This window comes from Phoca vitulina, unplaced genomic scaffold (assembly GCF_004348235.1).
Source record: "Phoca vitulina isolate PV1807 unplaced genomic scaffold, GSC_HSeal_1.0 scaffold46, whole genome shotgun sequence".
In the NCBI taxonomy this organism is placed as follows: Eukaryota; Metazoa; Chordata; class Mammalia; order Carnivora; family Phocidae; genus Phoca; species Phoca vitulina.
The window spans coordinates 997,349-1,017,371 of record NW_022589749.1 but is presented as its reverse complement, the minus strand read 5'-3'; the positions used below and the strand labels follow the sequence as shown (position 1 = coordinate 1,017,371).

Sequence of the window (20,023 nt, the reverse complement as noted above, 5' to 3'; positions counted from 1 at the left end):
CTTTTCTTTAGTCTGTATTGTTTTTATTCTGGTTTTTTTTTTTTTTTTCTCTCTCTTTCTCTATATATTTATATATATATATATTTTTTTTTTTTTTTTTTTTTTTACTTTGTCATCTTTTCCCTCAAGTATTCTTGCTCTTGATCTCAGCAGGTACCCTCTGGCCTTCCTATTTAGCACGGGGAATACAGCTTAATTTTTACCAGAGGTCCAGGACTTCGAAATGACATTTTGAGCAGTTGGTTCTTAATGCTAAAGGTTATTTGGTTCAAATATGCCAGTGATTTCTTTCAATTTTGCTGAATAGAAAATACAGATGTGAGATAAATAAGATTACAGAAGATAATCTATAATAAGGAAAATGAGAAGAAAAACAAAAATGAGCATTTTCCCTTTTATGTTTTAACCAAACCATAAGGATGTTCCTAAAAATGTTTTGTAGGGTATTAACAGATAGGGTGCCAAGGTCAAGCAAGTCTGGGAAATAGTTCTATGTCCCCATCCCCACAACCACCTCCAGAGAAATCATGCCCTACACGGGCAGTTTAAGATTCCAAAATGTCACTCAAAGTTATCCCATATTTTCCAAACTTATGAGGACCACGGAACACTTTGTAGCATAATCTCTATTAAGCTATCTCATTCCATTATGTTACCATCTTATTTGAGTTCATTTTAGCCGCTGATCCAAAATCCACAAGCTTGATGTGTCCTGTTCGGTCAATGAGAATGTTCTCAGGCTTGATGTCTCTAAGAAAATCAGGGCCACAAATTAGTGTTGTTTTCTCCATGCAAATCAGCAAGCAACTGCTAACGCAGGATATTGATTCAGCCAACAACCTCAGTGTCTAAATTCTGCTATACAGACCTCCCTATTGATAGATATAAATAATAAGCAAACATTCTGCAAAACAAATTTAAGTAAGAAAAAGAAGGAGAAGCAGGAAGAGGAGGAGGAGGAAGAGAAAGGGAAGGAGAAGGAAAAAGAAAAGGGGGGAGGGAGAGGAAGGGAACAACATTCTCAGATGTACATAAAACATCACATGCGTGAGGATGTAAAGAGACACTTTTCAACTGAGGATTTGCTGGAACACCTTTGTAAATTACTAATGGGTGAGGTCAGAAGTACAACTCCATGGTCTTCTGCTCCTATGTGGTAATGCAGGTTCCCTCTGCAAATCGAATTTGGTTTTTCCACCATATAACTCAAGGAACCCATGCGAGAGTTCTCAGTCTTATCAGCCACAGTCACAGATCTTATTAGCAAACGTGAGAACACTATAATTCTAGATCTATTTCACTGTTGAATGGGTAAAGCTGAAATGTCTGCCACTCTGGAAAATATACTTTCAGCCAATTGCAGTTAGGACTGGTTAAAATTTCGATGGAGCATCATTTTGATGCTGAAATTATTAATCTATTCACTCTACTGTGGGAATGCTTAGGTGATACACATAAATTCTCAGTACACTACCAGAGTCTCACTTACCGATGCACATATCCCATCTGATGAATGCTGTGAACAGCCAAAATCAGTTCGGCTAGGTAAAACTGAATCATATTTTCATCTAATTGGTCCTCATATCTATTCAAAAGTGACAGCAAGTCCCCTCCAGGCTGATATTCCATGACCTGCATAGAATGCCAAAGTTATTAATTCTTCATACACCCCAAAAAAGGGAACATCTCAATTAGAGCCTCAAATACTACCTGACGAGTTATAATTACAATGTCTCCCCAAAGCAACTAAGATGTGGGAGACATATTGTAAGTCACGTAGGATGAGGTCCCTGCCCTAAGGAAATTACATCCGATACCCAAGAGAATCAATATAATGAAAGACTAGTCCCAGACACCATGCACAATGTTTGCAAGGCAAGCTTGAAAAGTTGAATTAAATCCACCCACTCACCCACCCACCCACCCAAGTCGACACCCCAGACATTCCCTAGGATTAGGTACACAGTGTAGATGGAAATTGCTAGAGGGCAACAAACCCTCCAGCATCCTTTTTGCATTTCTCTCAGCACCCAGCAGACTAGAGGAGGCGTGCAATAAATATGATACAATCTTTTCCTGCAACAGTCATCTGACCATTTCTATTAAAAATTTAAATGTGAACATACACTCTCCGACCTCATGATTCCATTTCTGACAATTTATTTTACAGGAACTTATAGTAGTTTGTAGATCGATAGATACATAGATTCACTGTAGCATTGTTTGTAACACAGGGGAGGAAAAGCCTGGAAATCCCCCAAACATCCATCATTAAGAAACTGTTGAAATATGATATATCTAAATAATGGGAGAAGATGTAGATATTAAAAATGAACAGTCAATCTATTCATACCGCCGTGGAAAGCTGCCCAGGATAATACAAAGTGACATCCTATACAGGACAAAATACAACCTCCTTTTTGTGATTAAAAAAAAAAAATTATTACATTTGTTAATACATACATAGGAAAAAAATCTGGAAAAAGAATATAGGGGCACCTGGGTGGCTCAGTCGGTTGAGTGTCCGACTCTTATTTCAGCTCAGGTCATGATCTCAGGGTCGTGAGATTGAGCCCCAGGCATCCGGCTCTGCGCTCAGTGGAGGGGTCTGCTTGTCCCTCTCCCTCTGATCCCCCCAGCACCCCCCCCTCCACCACCCAATGCTTGCTCTAATAAATAAATAAAATCTTAAAAAAAAACAAAAAACAGAATATAAAGTACAGCTTCAAGTAAAATGTTTGATTAGCAAAAAATTTCTGCCACTCCAAGGAACTGAAATCCTTCCTCCTTCTGATGATAACTGAGTGTGATATTCTGAGTCAACATGCAGCTCTGAGGCCGATTTGCCCAGGTGGCTTCAAACCGCAGCCTGGTGACTTCAGCTCTCTGCCCTTCAGTTTCGCCCGCTGTAAAATGGGGTGAGACCAATTGCCTCGCAGTACTGTGCCTGGAACCAAGGAGGTCCTCCACTGCCGGTCAAGCGCCTTCCTTTCCCACCCTTGGCTGCATGCTCCTTCCTTCTCTGGCTGTGAGAAGCTGGGACACATTTTGATCATCTTTGCAGTCGTGTTAACTCTTACTCGGTTCTCTTCCTGTCCTTTGCTCTGATTTCCCATTTTGTGTGCCACACTATAAACACCTTTTGTTTTAAGTTGTCTCAAATCCTTTCTGGAAAGAGGCAAGATCCAAATAAACATCTTAAAAAAATAAAAAAAATACAAAATCTCTCCAACTACTGCATTCCAGAAGCCAATTTTGGGATGTGAATTCTCTCCATCCTCCTCCAAACTCCTGTTTGCTTTTGGTCCAGAATTAGAAGAAAGCTCTAGTCAAGTGAGACATTAAGCATCTGCACATATCTGCAGAGGCCGCAGGCTGGCCCAGTAAAGATTCTACCCGGCACTAGGTGAACCCCACACCAGAGACCCCTGGGGGAGCCAGTGACCCACATGCCCTCCACAAGGGCTCTGTGTCATCTGGGAATCTCCCCCATTCACATGACATCTTGCACGGAGTGGAAAGTCAACCAGATACTGGACGATTGGAAGAGTAAGGTTCCATTTGCATTGCAATCGCTGGAAAAAGATTTATGAACCCACAAGAAGAACAACACTTAGAAGGGGTAGCAGCTAAAATGCAGACTTTATTTCCCCCAAATTCACAGCAGATTGAAAGCTACCAGTACCAGCCCTAGAAGAGCCCACAGGAGCCACCTGGCTGCCTAAAGCTCACCCACTCATCCCAACCTGGTTCTCCACAGGCCCTGGATATGTGGGTGAATGCCAATTTTTACGTCTGTTTTAAATATATATTGCCATTAAAAAAGGTCTTAAATATAAAAAAAAAAAAAATTCACCGATAACAACAGAAGTACTCGTGCTTTTAGAACGGAAACATCTTAAAATAAGAACAATGCATATTTATGATGACACATCACAGTTATAAATGTTCTAACCTGGCTCTATTAAAGATGTGTGAAATAGAATGGCTTGTAAGTTTGAAGATGACAACATCAAACAGCACCAGCTGGCAACTTTTAAGAGCTCACAAACTGACCACTATTTAATACTTCGCAACTATTCCTGAAGATTCCATTTTGGAATGACCAGTAAAATAGTTCAGAAAAGAAGAACCATCTCTTAAAAGGCAAAAGATATGTATTCTTTGCTCCTATTCAGAAGATCCAATTTCCTGAGCTAAAAACCCCCGCCAAAAGTAGATTAGTCTTTTCTGAGTCAAACAACTTTTCATTTATTCAAAACCAGGGTTGATTGAGAAGACAAGCGACAAAAATTACAACAGCTGCTAAGCAGCAGGCTCCACAACATGGGACAAAATAGACACGAAATGACAAACCTCTAAATAGACTGGGTCCTTATCAAAGAAACTAATCAGACTTGACCCATCAACACGATTCCACATTACCATACTAAAAATTCCAAGCACCCGCCATCCGAGAACTTAATTTGGAAATTTACTGAGCAAATTTGGCTGTCCCGAGATGTCACCCCTACCCCAAAACCACCCTACTGGGGTAGAATCGCTCATTCTGTTATGAATGGAGCCCAGGGGGAATATGGCTTGTGTGTGGCCAACCCAAGCCGAATCAATCATCTTGCTATTGAGCTTAGACGTACAGTGAAGAACAGGACTCGGGCACTTTCAGAAAACTCTTCTGGACTTTTAAAAACGGTACCAAGTCAAGAAGTTCCAAAAGCATCATTAAAGGTCAAAAACTAAGAGTCTTCAAGTCTCCATACCAGATGACTTGTTATGAACTAAACACCAGGGTCAGCAGAACACTATAAACAATTTAAGGCCAAAGTCACTACCCAGGCTATGCCAGACAATCCATTCACAGCACCTGGTTTTGTCCAAAAGCATGACTCCATCCCAGACTTTAACTACTCAGAGACGCCCAGTGAGGTACTGATCCCCCAAAAATGTGGCTTCTCACCTAATGAACCTGGTAAGTCCTCCAGGTCAAGGCTTCTCAAACCTGCCTGCCCATCAGAATCACCTGAGGAGCTGTTTTTTTAAAATAAACACATTCGGGGTTCCTGGGTGGCTCAGTTCGTTAAGTGACTGCCTTCGGCTCGGGTCATGATCCCGGGGTCCTGGGATCGAGCCCCGCATCGGGCTCTCTGCTCGGCCGGAGGCCTGCTTCTCCCTCTCCCACTCCCCCTGCTTGTGTTCCCTCTCACGCTGTCTCTCTCTCTCTCTCTCTCTGTTAGTTAAATAAATAAATAAAATCTTCAAAAAAATAAAATAAACACATTCATCAAAAAAAAAAAATTGAGTGCCTACTATGTGTCAGGCACTGTTCTAGACACTAGAAAAACAGCAGAGACTGTAACAGACAAAAAATCCCTTGCCTTCATGGGGCTGGAATTCTAGTGGAATGAACAAGAGTAAACATTAAGCAGTCTGAAAGGGTAAAGTGCATCTCACTCCCCTCTCAACCATTCAGGGAGCTATTTAAAAATTCCAGTGACCCTGAGTGAGGTGCAGAGATCTGCATTTTTAGGGAGCTCCCCGGGTGATCTCATGCAGCCAGCACAGCCCTGAGACCCACCGCAGATGAAGGTGCAGAGACAAAGAGGCTCCCTGCATCGGCCAGATGAAAAGTTTCTACGGCAGAGGTGCCCTGAATACAGCCAACCCTCCTGCTGCTTGCCGTTTTTTTTTTTTTTTTCCAGTGACTACCTGGACATGACAGTCATCTGCCTACCACGCCAGGATTACCGGCAACAAAGGAACCAGTCCATCAGCACGGAGGCAACCATCCTGTGCGGAAGGACGTGCGAGGTCCCTGCCCACAACGACCAGCTGCAGGTCACCCGAACGGCAATCACCAAGGCATGGTAATCAAAGGCCGGGGAGCCAGGAGGAGGAAAGAGCCCTACAGTGAAACAGTCCTAAACAATGCGATCACCCTGCAGATGGCAGAGAAAGCACAGCAGCTGACAGACAAGCCTGGCTTGGAGCTATAACGGACTTGCTCTTTTAAAGCAAAGACATTCAGGCCAACAGAGACAAACCCTGTTAATGGCACAGCTGCAGATGCTAATTAAAGGGCAAATCTTACATGTGTTCAGTTTGGAAGGAGCAGCGGCTTCTCTGCTGGTGTTCGCATCTACACCCCAAGAACAGGGATGGCAGTGCCCATCAATTGTGTTGCCTTCGAAACAAAGGACAAGTGTGTGTGTGTGTGTGTGTATGTGTGTGTACCCACATGCACGTGCATGCACGTGCACATCCATGTATGCTCGCATGCACATGTATCCGTATGCGGGGAGGAGGTGAGGATCTAATCGTTCTTGTACTCTGTTCCAGTTCGCACAGGGCGTCATTAGAGGCTCGCTGTGCTGGCCACCCCTCTAGCAGCTCGCCCTTGAAATGCTTGCACTACAATCAGCATGCCTGAAAGTACCACGGAAATGTAACGATGTTATTGGCATCGTTATCTGCCCTGCGCAGTGTTCCCGATCTCTGGCACTGGGGAGGAAGGAAGGGATCCTGGAAGCAGAGTGGTCCCTGGCAGAGACCTTAAGTTACTCCTCTTGAAGGGCAAGGTCACCAAGAGAAAAAGAGAAGACCCTTTATTTCAGAAAATACAAATCCCAGCCTGACTCACCCATCTATTCAAAAGATCCTCATTGAGCACCAAATCATCCAGAGCCTTGGCAAGACACAGATAGCACACTCAAACTAGGTAACTGAGGACATGGTTAATGAAGCACCCCGCACTGGTGAAGAATCCCAGGGCCAGTTAACAACAGGGGAGTAGGTACCACTCCTCCACCTGAAAGAGCCAAGTGCAAGGAACAGGATCTCAGGTTTTTCACTACTGCTGAAGGAACAAAAGGAAGAAACAGTACCCAGAAATGAACTGTAGCTAGCTATAGCCACAGGACCAAGGTTTTCAAAGTGGGGGCCCCAGACCGGCAGCAGCATCTGGGACCTGGTTGCAAATTCTTGGGCCCCATCCTAGACCTACTAAACCAGAAACTGTGACAGTGGAACCAGGCAAACTGGGAAAATGGAACGAAATTTTGACTCTTAAAACTCCAAACGGGGACGCCTGGGTGGCTCAGCCGTTAAGCGTCTGCCTTCGGCTCAGGTCATGATCCCAGGGTCCTGGGATCAAGCCCCACATCGGGCTCCCTGCTCAGCGGGGAGCCTGCTTCTCCCTCTCCCACTCCCCCTGCTTCTGTTCCTGCTCTCGCTAACTCTCTCTCTGTCAAATAAATAAATAAAATCTTAAAAAAAAAAAAAAAAACTCCAAACGCATTCACTTGAAATATGCCTCAAAAGAGCAGGACACAAGACAACTGTTTTGAAGGCACAAAGGACCCCCCCAGGGCAATAACACACTCAGCAACTGAAGTGGGGTCAATAAGAGGTATTAATATCTCACTTTGCCAATGAGAACGTTGAAACTGAAAAGGCCAATGACTCCAGAGAGACCAACCAAGGAACAGTAATAAAACGAGAACCTCTATTCTAGTAACAACTTCCTTCCGACGGGCAGCCAGCTTCCAAACCCCGGCTTCCCAAGCGGCAACATGCGAACATGCTGGTAAGTTTTGAGACATGCCTGAAAACTGGATAATCTTATCCAAGAGATCAAAACAGCACATGTCTCGCTGTCAAAACTATCATAAGCTGCCACATTTCACTAAAATAAACAATGAAGTTCTATTTGTTAACTCTCTCCAGACTCCCAGTCACAGCATGGGCTGGTGTTTATACAGGTCACTGCCCAGAAACCGCTAACCTCCAAACTGTGCCTACACCGGAAGGAAATACTCCCCATGTGATTGCACAACCTTCGGTGGAAAGCGAGACAGGAAATATAAGCGAGACAGGAAATATAAAGAACTAATCCCAAGTAGGACCTCAGGGCCAGGGTCAGACTGGCAGTGCTTTGGGATGCAACAGTGTAACGTAATGGGTAAGAATATGGGAGGTGGATCGAGGGGGCCTGGCTTCAAAACCCAGATCTATCTTTTATTACCCTCAAAACAGACTATAACTTGCCCCCCAAATCCATTCTTCCCTTAGCTGGATATTGGCCATGCAGCTAGACGGTACTGATGTGAGGTCATGTGATGAAGTTCTGGTCAACAAAATAGGAGAGGAAATGATGTGTCCCACTTCCATATCATGCTACATAAAAGGAGTTTTCTTGTTCTGCTCTCCACCCCTTTCTCCTGCCAGCCAGGGGAAACAAGAACATCAAATGCCCAACTCCCACCATGTCAGGGGGACAACATCCTAAGGGATGAGGAGCCACAAGATAGAAGGAACCTGGGTCCCTGAATTATCAACATACAACAGAGCTGCTCCATCAGCCTGGACTGTATTTTGGTATCTTTTTGTTACAGTAGCTTAGCCTATACCTTAACTAATACATCCTATATGCAACTGGGGAAGAAAAGTTTGGAATGAACAGAGGGAGGTTAATGTGAGGTCACTGTAAGGAAAGAAGATTCATGGGTCAGTTATAGGCTCAGAGCAAGAGCAGCCCGAAAAGACCCCCAGTACGAAAAACATCAGTACAAAGCCAGCAACCTTTAAGAATCTCACAAAGCATTCAGATACAACAAGACTACATATAGTGAGTTGCAAAACAATGCTTTCTTTGTAAAGATCAGCTCCTTCCTGGAAGGACACTGGTGAAGGCATCTGTTATATGGAACTGAACAGATTTCATCATGAACCAGATCAACAAAGCGCTGTTTCCATGGGCTGCCTGCCAGAATACAGAACTAGCCTTGTTATATAGAACCAGACATTAACAATACAATGGGCTTCATTACAATTTTCTGTATACCAGAAAATGGCAAGCCACATTCATTGGTACGTAATGACAAATAGGAAATTTTTAACCATCAAATTTCAAAAGGATCCAAGTTCAATTTCCTTGCACTGTGCTCCAAATTTTGAAAATCCCACTGGATCTAACCTGAATTACATACTTTAGAGAATAAAATTTACACTCCTACTGTGTGATTTCCATAACACAATAAGTTAATCTGTATGTAAATCAATTTCTATGAAATTAATCATACGTTCTTCCAGGAAATGCTTCTTAAGCATATACTTGGAGAAGCGCTACTGGAAGCAAGCGAGACATAATCCCTCCCTTCACGGATGGAGTAGCCTGGTGGGGGAGCCCAACACCCACTCCTGAAGAGGAGGAACAGGGTGCTATGAGTCCACAGCCAGAAGGGCATCCCTCCCAGAAGTAAAGGGGCCAGGAAGAGCTTCTGGAAGAAGTGACATCTGGTCCACGGCCACAAGGAGAAATAGGAGTCAGCCAGAGAAATAGGGAAAGAGGAAATGGCACAGAGAAAGGTCAGAGGCCAGTTCAAAGAACAAAAGGAAGGTCAAGATGAATATAAAGTGCAAGGTGAGGGGTGCCTAGGCGGCTCAGTTGGTTAAATGTCTGGCTCTTGGTTTCGGCTTACATCGTGATCTCAGGGTCATGGGATGAACCCCAACATCAGGCTCCACACTGAGCACAGCGCCTGCTTAAGATTCTCTCTTCCTTGGGGTGCCTGGGTGGCTCAGTCAGTCAGGCGTCCAACTCTTGATTTCAGCTCAGGTCATGAGCCCAGGGTTGTGGGATCAAGCCCCACGATGGGCTCTGTGCTCAGCGGGGAGTCTGCTTGAGATTCTCTCTCTCCTCTCCTTCTCCCTCTGCCCCTCCCCCACCTCTAAAATAAATAAATCTTTAAAAAAAAAAAAAGATTCTCTCTTCCTGCCCCCCTGCCCCTCCTCCCGCCCCCACCTCTCGCACTCTCTTAAAATATAAGTTAATTAATTAATTAAAGTGAAAGGAGAGAAAAGGTAAGCAACAAGTCTAGAGATATATAGGAAAAGGCCTTGTAAACCACATGGAAGAGTCTGGACTTCATCCAGAGGGCAGCAGGGAGTCTTAAAGGGTTTTAACAGTGGGATGACTTGGCTGCAGTGTGTAGAAGACCTGGGGGAAGGGCAAGACAGATGGCAGGAAGAACACTTAGGAGGTTACTGCAGTAACGCAGGCAGAAGAAGGTGGCGGCCAGAACTCACCCAGTAGAAGCAAGAATGGAGAGAAAAGGTAGCTTTGAGAAATATATAGGACACCAATCCTACTTCTTTTTTTTTTTTTTTTTTAATTTTATTATGTTATGTTAGTCACCATACAATACGTCATTAGTTTTTGATGTGGTGATCCACGATCCATTGTTTTCGTGTAACACCCAGTGCTCCATGCAGTACTGCCCTCCTTAATACCCATCACTGGGCTACTTCTTTTACTCATTGATTTTTAAATGTATCTTCAATTACACTGCATTTGCATTACAAATGAACGGTTAACTGCCAGGGAGCTTAGGATGATTTGTATGCTTCCCTGAACTTCAAAGGTTTGGTGATTTGTAAATGGTCAATAGGTACAATGGAATTCTGGAACTTCAGATGCCAATACAGATCTACGCTCTTCTTGTACAGAATGTATTTCCAGACTTAAAAATGTTGAGATTTTAGAAAAGTAAAATGGTGTGTATACTTTATATTATATGACACCCTAGCATAGGGCTTTGGGATATCTCCCTGTACCCAAATGCATTCACAGTTTTGAGGCAAAATGTATGAAAAGTCACACTAAAGGGAATGAAGACGAGATTCGGGTCAGGTTTTGCTACAGAGTTCACATCAGGTTTCGCTGTCAAATAAGTAACAAAAGAACTTGAGGTATTCGGAGCTCTGGGTGTTTCAGAATTGCAGATAAGGGATGGTGGATCTATAATCATATCTTAGCTCCTATGCTGAGTTTGGATATTTGTAAGAAAACTGTGCCCTTAGCAAGCATTTTACTCTGAATTACCAATGCACTTGAGAAGAGAATGCAGAGAAGGAAATAATTACAAGATCCCATCAGCGATACCCAACTGAGCTACTAAAGAAGGTTGTAAAAATGTCGTTGCAGGGGCACCTGGATGGCTCAGTCGTTGGGCGTCTGCCTCTGGCTCGGGTCATGACCCCAGAGTCCTGGGATCGAGCCCCACCATCGGGCTCCCTGCTCAGATGGAAGCCTGCTTCCCCCTCTCCCTCTCCCTCTGCTCGTGTTCCCTGTCAAATAAAATCTTAAAAAAAAAAAAAAAAAAAAAAAAGTCGTTGCAGCCAGGTATCAATGTGCTGAGGCAATGAGATTATTCCCATCTTGTAAGATCATTCCCATCTTGTAAGATGGTGGCTGGAAAACCTGAGAAGATGGTCATTAAGCCCAGAATGCTGATGCTAGTGGTGAAATCCAGATGGAAGCCTCCCACAGCCAAAAGGCCCCAAAAAGAAAGCCCCCTGCCCCTGGGAGATGTCTTAGCAGAGGAGAGGCTGACATTCCCAATCCCTGAGGTATTCCAGCAAGGCTGTATCCAAGAGCAAGTCCACAGGGGTGAATTCCACGATTAAAAAGAAAGGGAGGTTCCACCACTGGGACAAAGCCAATTAGTAGGGATAAAAAATGGTGGCCCCAAAGAGATTAACATTTTTGAAATGACCAAGTATTACCCTCTTGAAGATGCACTTTGTCTGGGTCTTCAATCCAGATGAAGAGAAATACAAGCTTACAGAACGATGCGAGGCAAACCAGAAAACTGGGGACTCTCAACTTTTGCCACAAATCGGGGCCCTTGCTAGTTCCAGGACTGCCTGTATTCTGTGTTGCCTTGAACACAAAAAAGACTGCTTGCAGAGCTGAAGTTAAAACATCCAAAACAATAATAACAAACAAATAAATCCCTGCTGTTTCAAGGGATCTTCTTTTCTGAGAGCTAATGAAGAAGTCTGTTAATACACCCAAACATGAGGGGCTCTAGAAGATACAGAGAGCACAAGGCAAATGTTGTGTATGCAAGAAATATCCTAGAATGTCAGTGAGCCTAAAACATACCAAGGTCAGTTATGAAGGTCAGGGATCCATGCCCTATGTCTCAAGGAAAGAAAGGTCCAAAGACAATATTCAAGGAAAGGAAGTTTCAGGCCCTAAACAACAGGCATAGTGTTGGTCCTCAAGAAGCATGTGGTTAGTGCAAGGCCAGTCTCCCAACACATCTGTATGAAAACACCCTCGCTCAGAAGGCTGGGTAGAGCTGTGGGCGGCGGGGGGCAGGGGGGTCGGGGGTCTTCTCTACCAGCACTGCGTTCTCAACTAATATGAAACCAACGCAAATAAACTGTTTATTATAGGTCAGGAATAAAGGCAATAAAGTCCCCCAAGCTACCCTATGGAAGTTCAAGATAAATAGGAGTCCATCCCTCTCTTACCTTCTCTATGTGAGGCTCTATAAAAGTTTCTCTCCATTCAAGGTAATAGGATGGTCGTGTTTGAAGGGCTGAATCAGGAACAAAAATTGTTTCTGGGATACATTTTTTTCCTTTAGGAATCTAAACCCCCAAGAACCTAAACAAGGCCCCAAAATGAATTTTAGCCTCGTATACGTTATGCTACATGTACATTAGAAATACGATGGCACTGTTCAAAAGAATGAGGCAGATCTGAGGGAGGCCGGGGGGGAGTGGGGAAACTGGGTGCTGGACATTAAGGAGGTCACGTGATGTAATGAGCACTGGGTGTTATATGCAACTGATGAATCACTGACCTCTACCTCCGAAACTAATAATACATTATGTTAATTAATTGAATTTAAATAAAAAATTAGAAAGAAAAAAAGAAAGCTGTGGTAGGGAGGCAGTTCCCCTTTCCAGATTCATTTACAATTAATTGCAAAATTCTATAACTATCCTCTGAATCACATCTAACACTCAAATGGTTTTTTTTTGTTTTTTTTTTTAAGATTTTATTTATTTATTTGACAGAGAGAGACACAGCAAGAGAGGGAACACAAGCAGGGGGAGTGGGAGAGGGAGAAGCAGGCTTCCCGCCGAACAGGGAGCCCGATGCAGGACTCGATCCCAGGACCCCGGGATCATGACCTGAGCTGAAGGCAGACACTTAACGACTGAGCCACCCAGGTGCCCCTAACACTCAAATGTTTAATGATACCAAAGCACAGAATAAACAAAACAAAGTGCGATGTGCCTTCGTGTGCCACACGCTGCCACGGGCAAAGGCAAAAATAAATGTCGGAGGGGGCGCCTGGGTGGCTCAGTTGGTTGGGTGACTGCCTTCAGCTCAGGTCATGATCCTGGAGTCCCAGGATCGAGTCCCGCGTCGGGCTCCCTGCTCGGCGGGGAGTCTGCTTCTCCCTCTGACCCTCCCCCCCTCATGCTCTCTCTCTCATTCTCTCTCTCTCAAATAAATAAATAAAATCTTTTAAAAATAAATAAATAAATAAATGTCGGAGGTAATAAAATATTGACTAATTTTAATAGAAAACAAAAACAAAAGAATGAGGCAGATCTGTATGTGTACGTGCTGACATGGAAAGATGTCAGGGGTAAATTGCTGAAAGGCAAAAAGCAAGCTGAGGAGCAGAGTAGAAAGCAATATACACCAATTTTGTAAAAACAAACTATATACATGTGTTATAAATACAGACATAGAAATATTTTTTCCATTAGGGTCAGGAAGAACATACATAACCATTAATACGTTTTCCTAAGGAAAAGGATTAGAAAGAAAGGTAGGGGCGCCTGGGTGGCTCAGTTGGTTAAGCGTCTGCCTTCGGCTCAGGTCATGATCCCAGGGTCCTGGGATCGAGTCCCGCATTGGGCTCCTTGCTCAGCAGGGAACCTGCTTCTCCCTCTGCCTGCCACTCCCCCTGCTTGTGCTCTCTCTCTCTGACAAATAAATAAAATCTTGAAAGAAAGAAAGAAAGAAAAGTAGAGAACCTTCCCTTCTATTTCATACCGCTCTGCAGTATTTGCATTTTCTTAAAATCACAATGCATTATCTCAATTTTTAAAAATTAAAAAATTTAATGACATTCACTAGATTTAGTGGTGATCATTTTGCAGCATAGACAAATACTGAATCATTAGGTTGTACACCTGAAACTAATGTTGTATGTCGATTATGACTCAAAAAAAGAAATTAAAGCAAGATTCTAGTCTACTAAAGGTCATATCAGACTATTCCCAAATAAATGACTTCTCATTATTGCCCTTTAAGCCATAGCTACGATACCCAACAATAGATGGGGCTGTCTCTAAATGGACTGGCCCTTAATCTTTAGGACAGGAGAATAGGAAGATACCTCAAAGTGAGGAAAGCAACTTGATGGACCGTACGGGCAAGAACTACATCCAGTTCTATATCTGTGATATCTGAGTGTCAGCACTGGACTAATTCTAGAGAGAGGGATGGAAAGACTCACCAGATAAAGGTTATTTTTGTCCTGAAAGGCGTACTGTAACCGGGGGATCCAAGGGCTTGTGCTCCGACATAATATGTTCCGTTCTTCCTCAAAAAATGAAACCTAGGGGGAAAAGAAACTCTTTAGACAATTATAACAGCATTGGGGTAGGGTGGGGAGAATGCCCTATCCTCTCTCTGTAAGCCAAAACTAATGTCTCTGGTTTAAAAAAAGAAAAAGCATCCCTTAGCCCAGCACTCGACAAATTTCATTCATTTGCCTACTTTGCTCAACATTTTTGCCAGATTTGTATCTTATTTGTCCAATTATTGGCTGAACCCCTCGCCTTAAAATCAACTCACTTCTTTTAAATCTACGTATATTTCTCTTTCTCTTCTTCTTCACCTCCTCTCCCTGAACAATTCAGTCCTAAAGCCATTACGTGGTGCAGAACAAGGTAAGCATCCATGACAGGTGGTAGGAAGAGAGGGCCACGGTGGCCCAGAACAGGGTGCCAGGCCCAAGCAGTGTGAGGAGGGCAGCGACCATGTGTAAGGGCAGTCCAATATCGGGTATCAAGGGCCCACATAGGGTGAGGAAGGCATCCACATGCAGGGATGGCCTGGAAAAGGGCATCTGAGCCCACCAAGGGGAGGAGTGGCAGCAAAGACAGGAGACTGGATGCATACAGATGCATAAAGTAAGCTAGAATATTAAGGGAAGAGAAGAGAGCTACAAATACAGAAAGGGTGAACACTAGAATAAACTCAGTGAAGTTGGATTGGACTTGGAGGTACTGGTGTGAACACATGATTTTTCAATATACAGAGAAATAAATATCGATATAAATGTGTGTGTGTGTGTGCGGAGGTAGGTGTATTCCCTGGCTCTGTCCACTGAAAGGGGTCTGGAAGCTGTGATACCCCAATAGCAATAAGGGCATCTAGTGCCCAGATCTTGGCTTCTAAATACCCTCTTACACTGAAAGTTATTGCTCATCTTTGAGAAATAACTGATTGCAAGGGTGGGGCAGGCAAGAGCCTGAACATCTTGTTGTACCAGAAAGCAAGAGACAACCCAAAGAAGGGGATGTGTCAAAAGACGTAAAAACCAACCTGAAGAGACTCTCGTGGCCCAACTTAGGGGACAGTTTGAGTATAAAAATACATAATGACAATAATGGCTTGAACTCATTGACTTAAACAGGAAAATGCAAATCCACACAGCTATAAGTTAATAAATTGAAAGTTTTGTGAGGAACAGGTGCTTCTAGTTCGAAAACACTTCCCTACGGAACACTAATGTAATGACAAAACAGACAGGGCTGACCCCACAGTGAAGCATGGCAGATACCTAAGTGAACGTTGACGTGAACGTGACAAACTGAAACAAAGTCACCCGTTGGGATGCAACGAGAACAGGGCATCTTGTCTGTGATATTCCTGCCAAAGATCTAGCACCTGAACCTGAGCAACATTGGACATATCTATATTTTACAAAATAAGTGGTCTCTAATCTTCAGAATCGCCAAGATCATGAGAGTCCAGGGAAAATTGAGAAGCTGGTCCAGAATGAAAAAGACAAAAAAGACAGGACAACTAAATGCTATGTGGGATCCTGAGCTGGACACTTTTGTTCTAGAGGAACATGAAACAACCAGTGGAACATGAACGGGGTCTGAAGATTAGACAGTGGTAATGGAGCACTGTTTCTCTCCTGATTTTGATGGTTGTATTGTGGTTCATGGGAGAGCGTCCTTATTGTAGGAAATGCACACTGAAGTCTTTGGAGGTAATGGGGCATTGGGTTCGCAACGGATTTTCAAATGGCTCAGGAAGAAAAAAGTTGTTTTTTCTAGCACAGAGTACTGTGCCAATTTTCCATGTCAACTTGGCTAGGCTACAGCACCCAGCTATTCAATCAAACACGAATCTAGGTGTTGCTGGGGAACCACAACCCAACTCCCGTAATCTCCTGCTCCTGATCTGAGGTCCTTCTCCTTTCCCGGCACATAAAAGGTGTGCAGTGAAGGTTGGCCAAACTGAAGAACCTACATCTTTACTTGCTCACCATGGACTCTTTGAGCCCTGAAGCTTCTGTTAAAATAAGTGGTCTCTGAGGACTCTTCTGGTTCTCACCAAGCCCTGGGCAGCTGTGCTGGCCTCTCCTGGGTGACCGGTCTTGCTTACAGGATGTGCCCCTCCTGTCTCCTTCTCTGGCATTTCCTTTCACTCACTCCCTGTGCTGGTTTTTCTCTTCTCATGCCCTTAAATTCCAAAGCCTTGCCATGGCTCAATTAAAGATTCTACTTTTCTTCATATTCACTCTCTTAAGGAATGTTTGGGTAGCTTTCATTAGCTCCTGTGTGTGTCTGATTTTAAAAACCCCCCAGCCCACGCAGAGCACCTGGGTGGCTCAGTTGGTTAAGCCTCTGCCTCTCTATCTCAGCTCAGGTCTTGTTCTCAGGGTTGTAAGTGCAAACCCCGCACTTTATTTCAAAAAAAATAAAATTAAAAATAAATTTAAAAAAATAAAAGGAAACGAAAAAATAAAAACCCCCAGCCCATACCTCACACAGGGTCATTGAGAGTCCTTCACCTCAAGGAAGGCACACCTATTCGAACATCTCTATTGCTTGCCTGCAGTACAGTATATCAGATTGTTTTCTTTTTACATGCACTACTTCCCATATAAAACAAACACTGCAAGATCAGGGCTACATTTAATGCCTCTTCTCAAGGACCTAGAAGCACACCATGCAGAACAAGTGCTGGGGAAGTGCGTCCTGATGATAGGTGGTGGCTTAGGTACTGGAAGCTTGAGTGAGCATCTTCCAGTCTTCCCTTCCAAATGATTTGCAACGTCCTGTCATTTCTCCTTTCGGTGAAGTTGTTCAGATTTCACTGCTAAACACAGGCTACGTCATTCTTGGACTCTGACAAGCAGCCTCCTGCCCTCCGCTGCTCCTTTGACTGGAGGCCGCACAAAGTCACTGAGTCCTCAAACTCTGATCCCAACCTCCTCCTTCCAAAAGTGCAAACGATCCCCAACCGCCTCACAGAGTGAACTGCATTTCCGAAAAACAGTTCTTGGGGGATGGGCAGTTACCATGTCATAGGTACAGAGTTTCTATGTGGGGTGGTAAGAGAGTTCTAGAAACAGAAAGCGGTTATGGTTGCACACAACATTGTAAATGCAATTAAGACCAGTGCGTTGTACCTTAAAAAGGATTAAAACAGTAAATGTTATGCTATGTATATTTTGCCACAATAAAAAAAATTTCCCGATGACCCTGTCCCCAACCAAATGTCTCATTTCTCCCCATTCCCTCTGTTCTAAACCACTACGACGAAAACACACACACACACACACACACACACACACACACACCTGTATAGCATTCTAGTACTCAATCCTCCGGAACATCACACACACACACACACACACACACACACACTTCCAGCTGCCGTCACGCCTCTCTGCCCAGAACCTACGTTCCCTGTCAGTGGTGTGAACCTCCCCTGACTGTCCCTGGCTCACCCACATCTCTCCTCACTCCACAGTTGGCGAATTTGCTCACTGCTCTCCCTTCTGCGATGCTTTAGCTGCTAAGCGCCTGCTTTACACATTTGCATTTTTCCTCCACTTTCCAAAGTTGTTTTTAAAACCTGTAACTAACAGCCATGGAGCTTCAATTCCTTCTGCAGGCTTCCCACGGAGCTGGGTACATTATCGGACACATGATGTGCGCTCAGACATCTGTGACTAATAAATTGCTCTGAACACCAAGGCTGATGACCATCTCTCTAGAAACTCGGCAAATGAATCAATATGTCTGGAGCAGCAGGCTTGTTTAAAGAAAGAAAAATACCACAACCAAAAAGGGAAGTTCTTACCTGCTCTTAAACAAGCAACACCCTAGCCACAGAGTAATTGTATTTCATTTCTTCAAAGGCTTGTTTAAAAATCAAATACATATGCCCACAGCACAAAGAAAGAAAATGTGCCCCAAAGCGAATGCTGTCTAACCCCACAATATGCGTATCTCGAAATCCCCCAGCCAACGGTCAGGAAAGGTCATCTTAAATTCGTTAGTTAAAAAGGCCATGTTGATTCTGAACAAAATACAACCAGAGAAACGTGATAAAGAAATCAAGGGGAGCTTGTGAGGCTTCAAAATGAGTCAATATCAGTTCAAGAAGAAAAGCTGAGAACGTGAGAGAGCTTTCTGCAACCGTCATTAACCAGAGAGTCACCAAGGAAAACTTGTGTGATCCCAGATGTCAATTCCACAGATCATCACCTCTGCAGTGAACATTCTGGCACAGAAAGGGGAAAGGCCGTGGTGTTAAAATGCTCCTACCTGCTCTTGGGCCAACAAGGTCTTCTTCTTCATGACTTTCATGGCATAGATGTCCCCAGTTGCTCGCTCCCTTACCACCTGCACTTCGGCAAAGTGACCACAACCCACAAGACTTCGGACTTCAAAGTCCTTGGCTGAAGGCTGGAGCTCCTGTAACTCAGCGATGGTGTCAGAATCTGCAAGAGATGGAAGAGTTGCTCCCAGGTAAGGAAAGCATTTCAAATACATGCATCTTTATGAAAGCAAAAAAAAAAAAAAAAAGAAGAAAGAAAGAAAGGAAAAAGTGTTCCTATGTGTTCCCTCCCTGTCAAAAGACATTTAGTCACTTTCTCATCCGTCATGAATAATTATAAAATCAGCACAAAAGTGTTTTTATATGTTAAGTTAAAATTAAGGGCTCCAGAAATTCCAAAGCAGTTTCCATGGTAGCTATAATTTGAATCCTGTAGACTCAGAAAATAGGAGGAGAACACAAATCATGCTTCTCTTCCTCCTCTCTGAAGGGCTGCAGGGCAGTGTTTGGTCAAACATGTTTATAAGCATTTAGACTGGCTTATGATGTGACATAAGCAACACGATTCCCATCTCAATCCACTCTGGAGCAGACTTCCAGATCATTCCATCCTAAGTGCATTCTGCAGTTTTATCCCACTAACTCAGGTTTTATCCCACTATCCCATCTCCCTTGGATGCTGTCAGAACTACCTTCTTTCCCTTAATATATAGCAGTGCTACCAAAAAACAAAAAATAAAACCAACCAACAAACAAAAAAAATGACGTCCTGGCATTTGCTCTGCAGAGTTGGCAGGTCACACGCCTGGAAGGGTTTACAACTATCTTTTTCTTAGCATATAGTCTTACTCCTTTTTCAAGTGCAGTCTCTCAGTCAGTATCTTAGTCCGCTCAGGCTGTTACCACAAAATACCACAGATGAGGTGGCTTAAACAACAGGCATTTATTTCCTACAGTTCTGGAGGCTGGAAAGTCCAAGATCAGGGTGCTGGCAGATCGAGTTCCCGGTGGGAACCCGCTTCCTCGTTTATAGAAAGCTACCCTCTCACTATATCCTCACAAGATGGAGAGAGAGGGAACCCTGGTCTCTCTTCTTCGAAGGACAATAGTTCCATCATGGAGGCCCCACCTTCCTTCATGACTTCATCTAAATCTAATTACTTCCCAAAGGCTCCACCTTCAAATACCACCATATTGGAAATTAGAGCCTCAACATTTGAATCTGCAGGGGGACATGAACATTCAGTCCATCACAGGTAGAGATCCTCCATGTATGAAGTATGGATTAAATGGATGGCAGATTTGAAATCTACCATATATTTATTGATGCTCTAAGAA

At 43.6% G+C, this 20,023-nt stretch overlaps 1 protein-coding gene across 1 annotated transcript in view; it reads right to left on the bottom strand.

Annotated features, from left to right (window-relative positions):
• CIT (citron rho-interacting serine/threonine kinase) overlaps positions 1-20,023 on the bottom strand; it is a 161,770-nt gene that overhangs the window by 130,134 nt on the left and 11,613 nt on the right. The window contains 4 exon segments of the mRNA XM_032431628.1: positions 657-750; positions 1,490-1,632; positions 14,331-14,432; positions 18,673-18,848. Coding sequence (XP_032287519.1) covers positions 657-750; positions 1,490-1,632; positions 14,331-14,432; positions 18,673-18,848 — 515 coding nt within the window.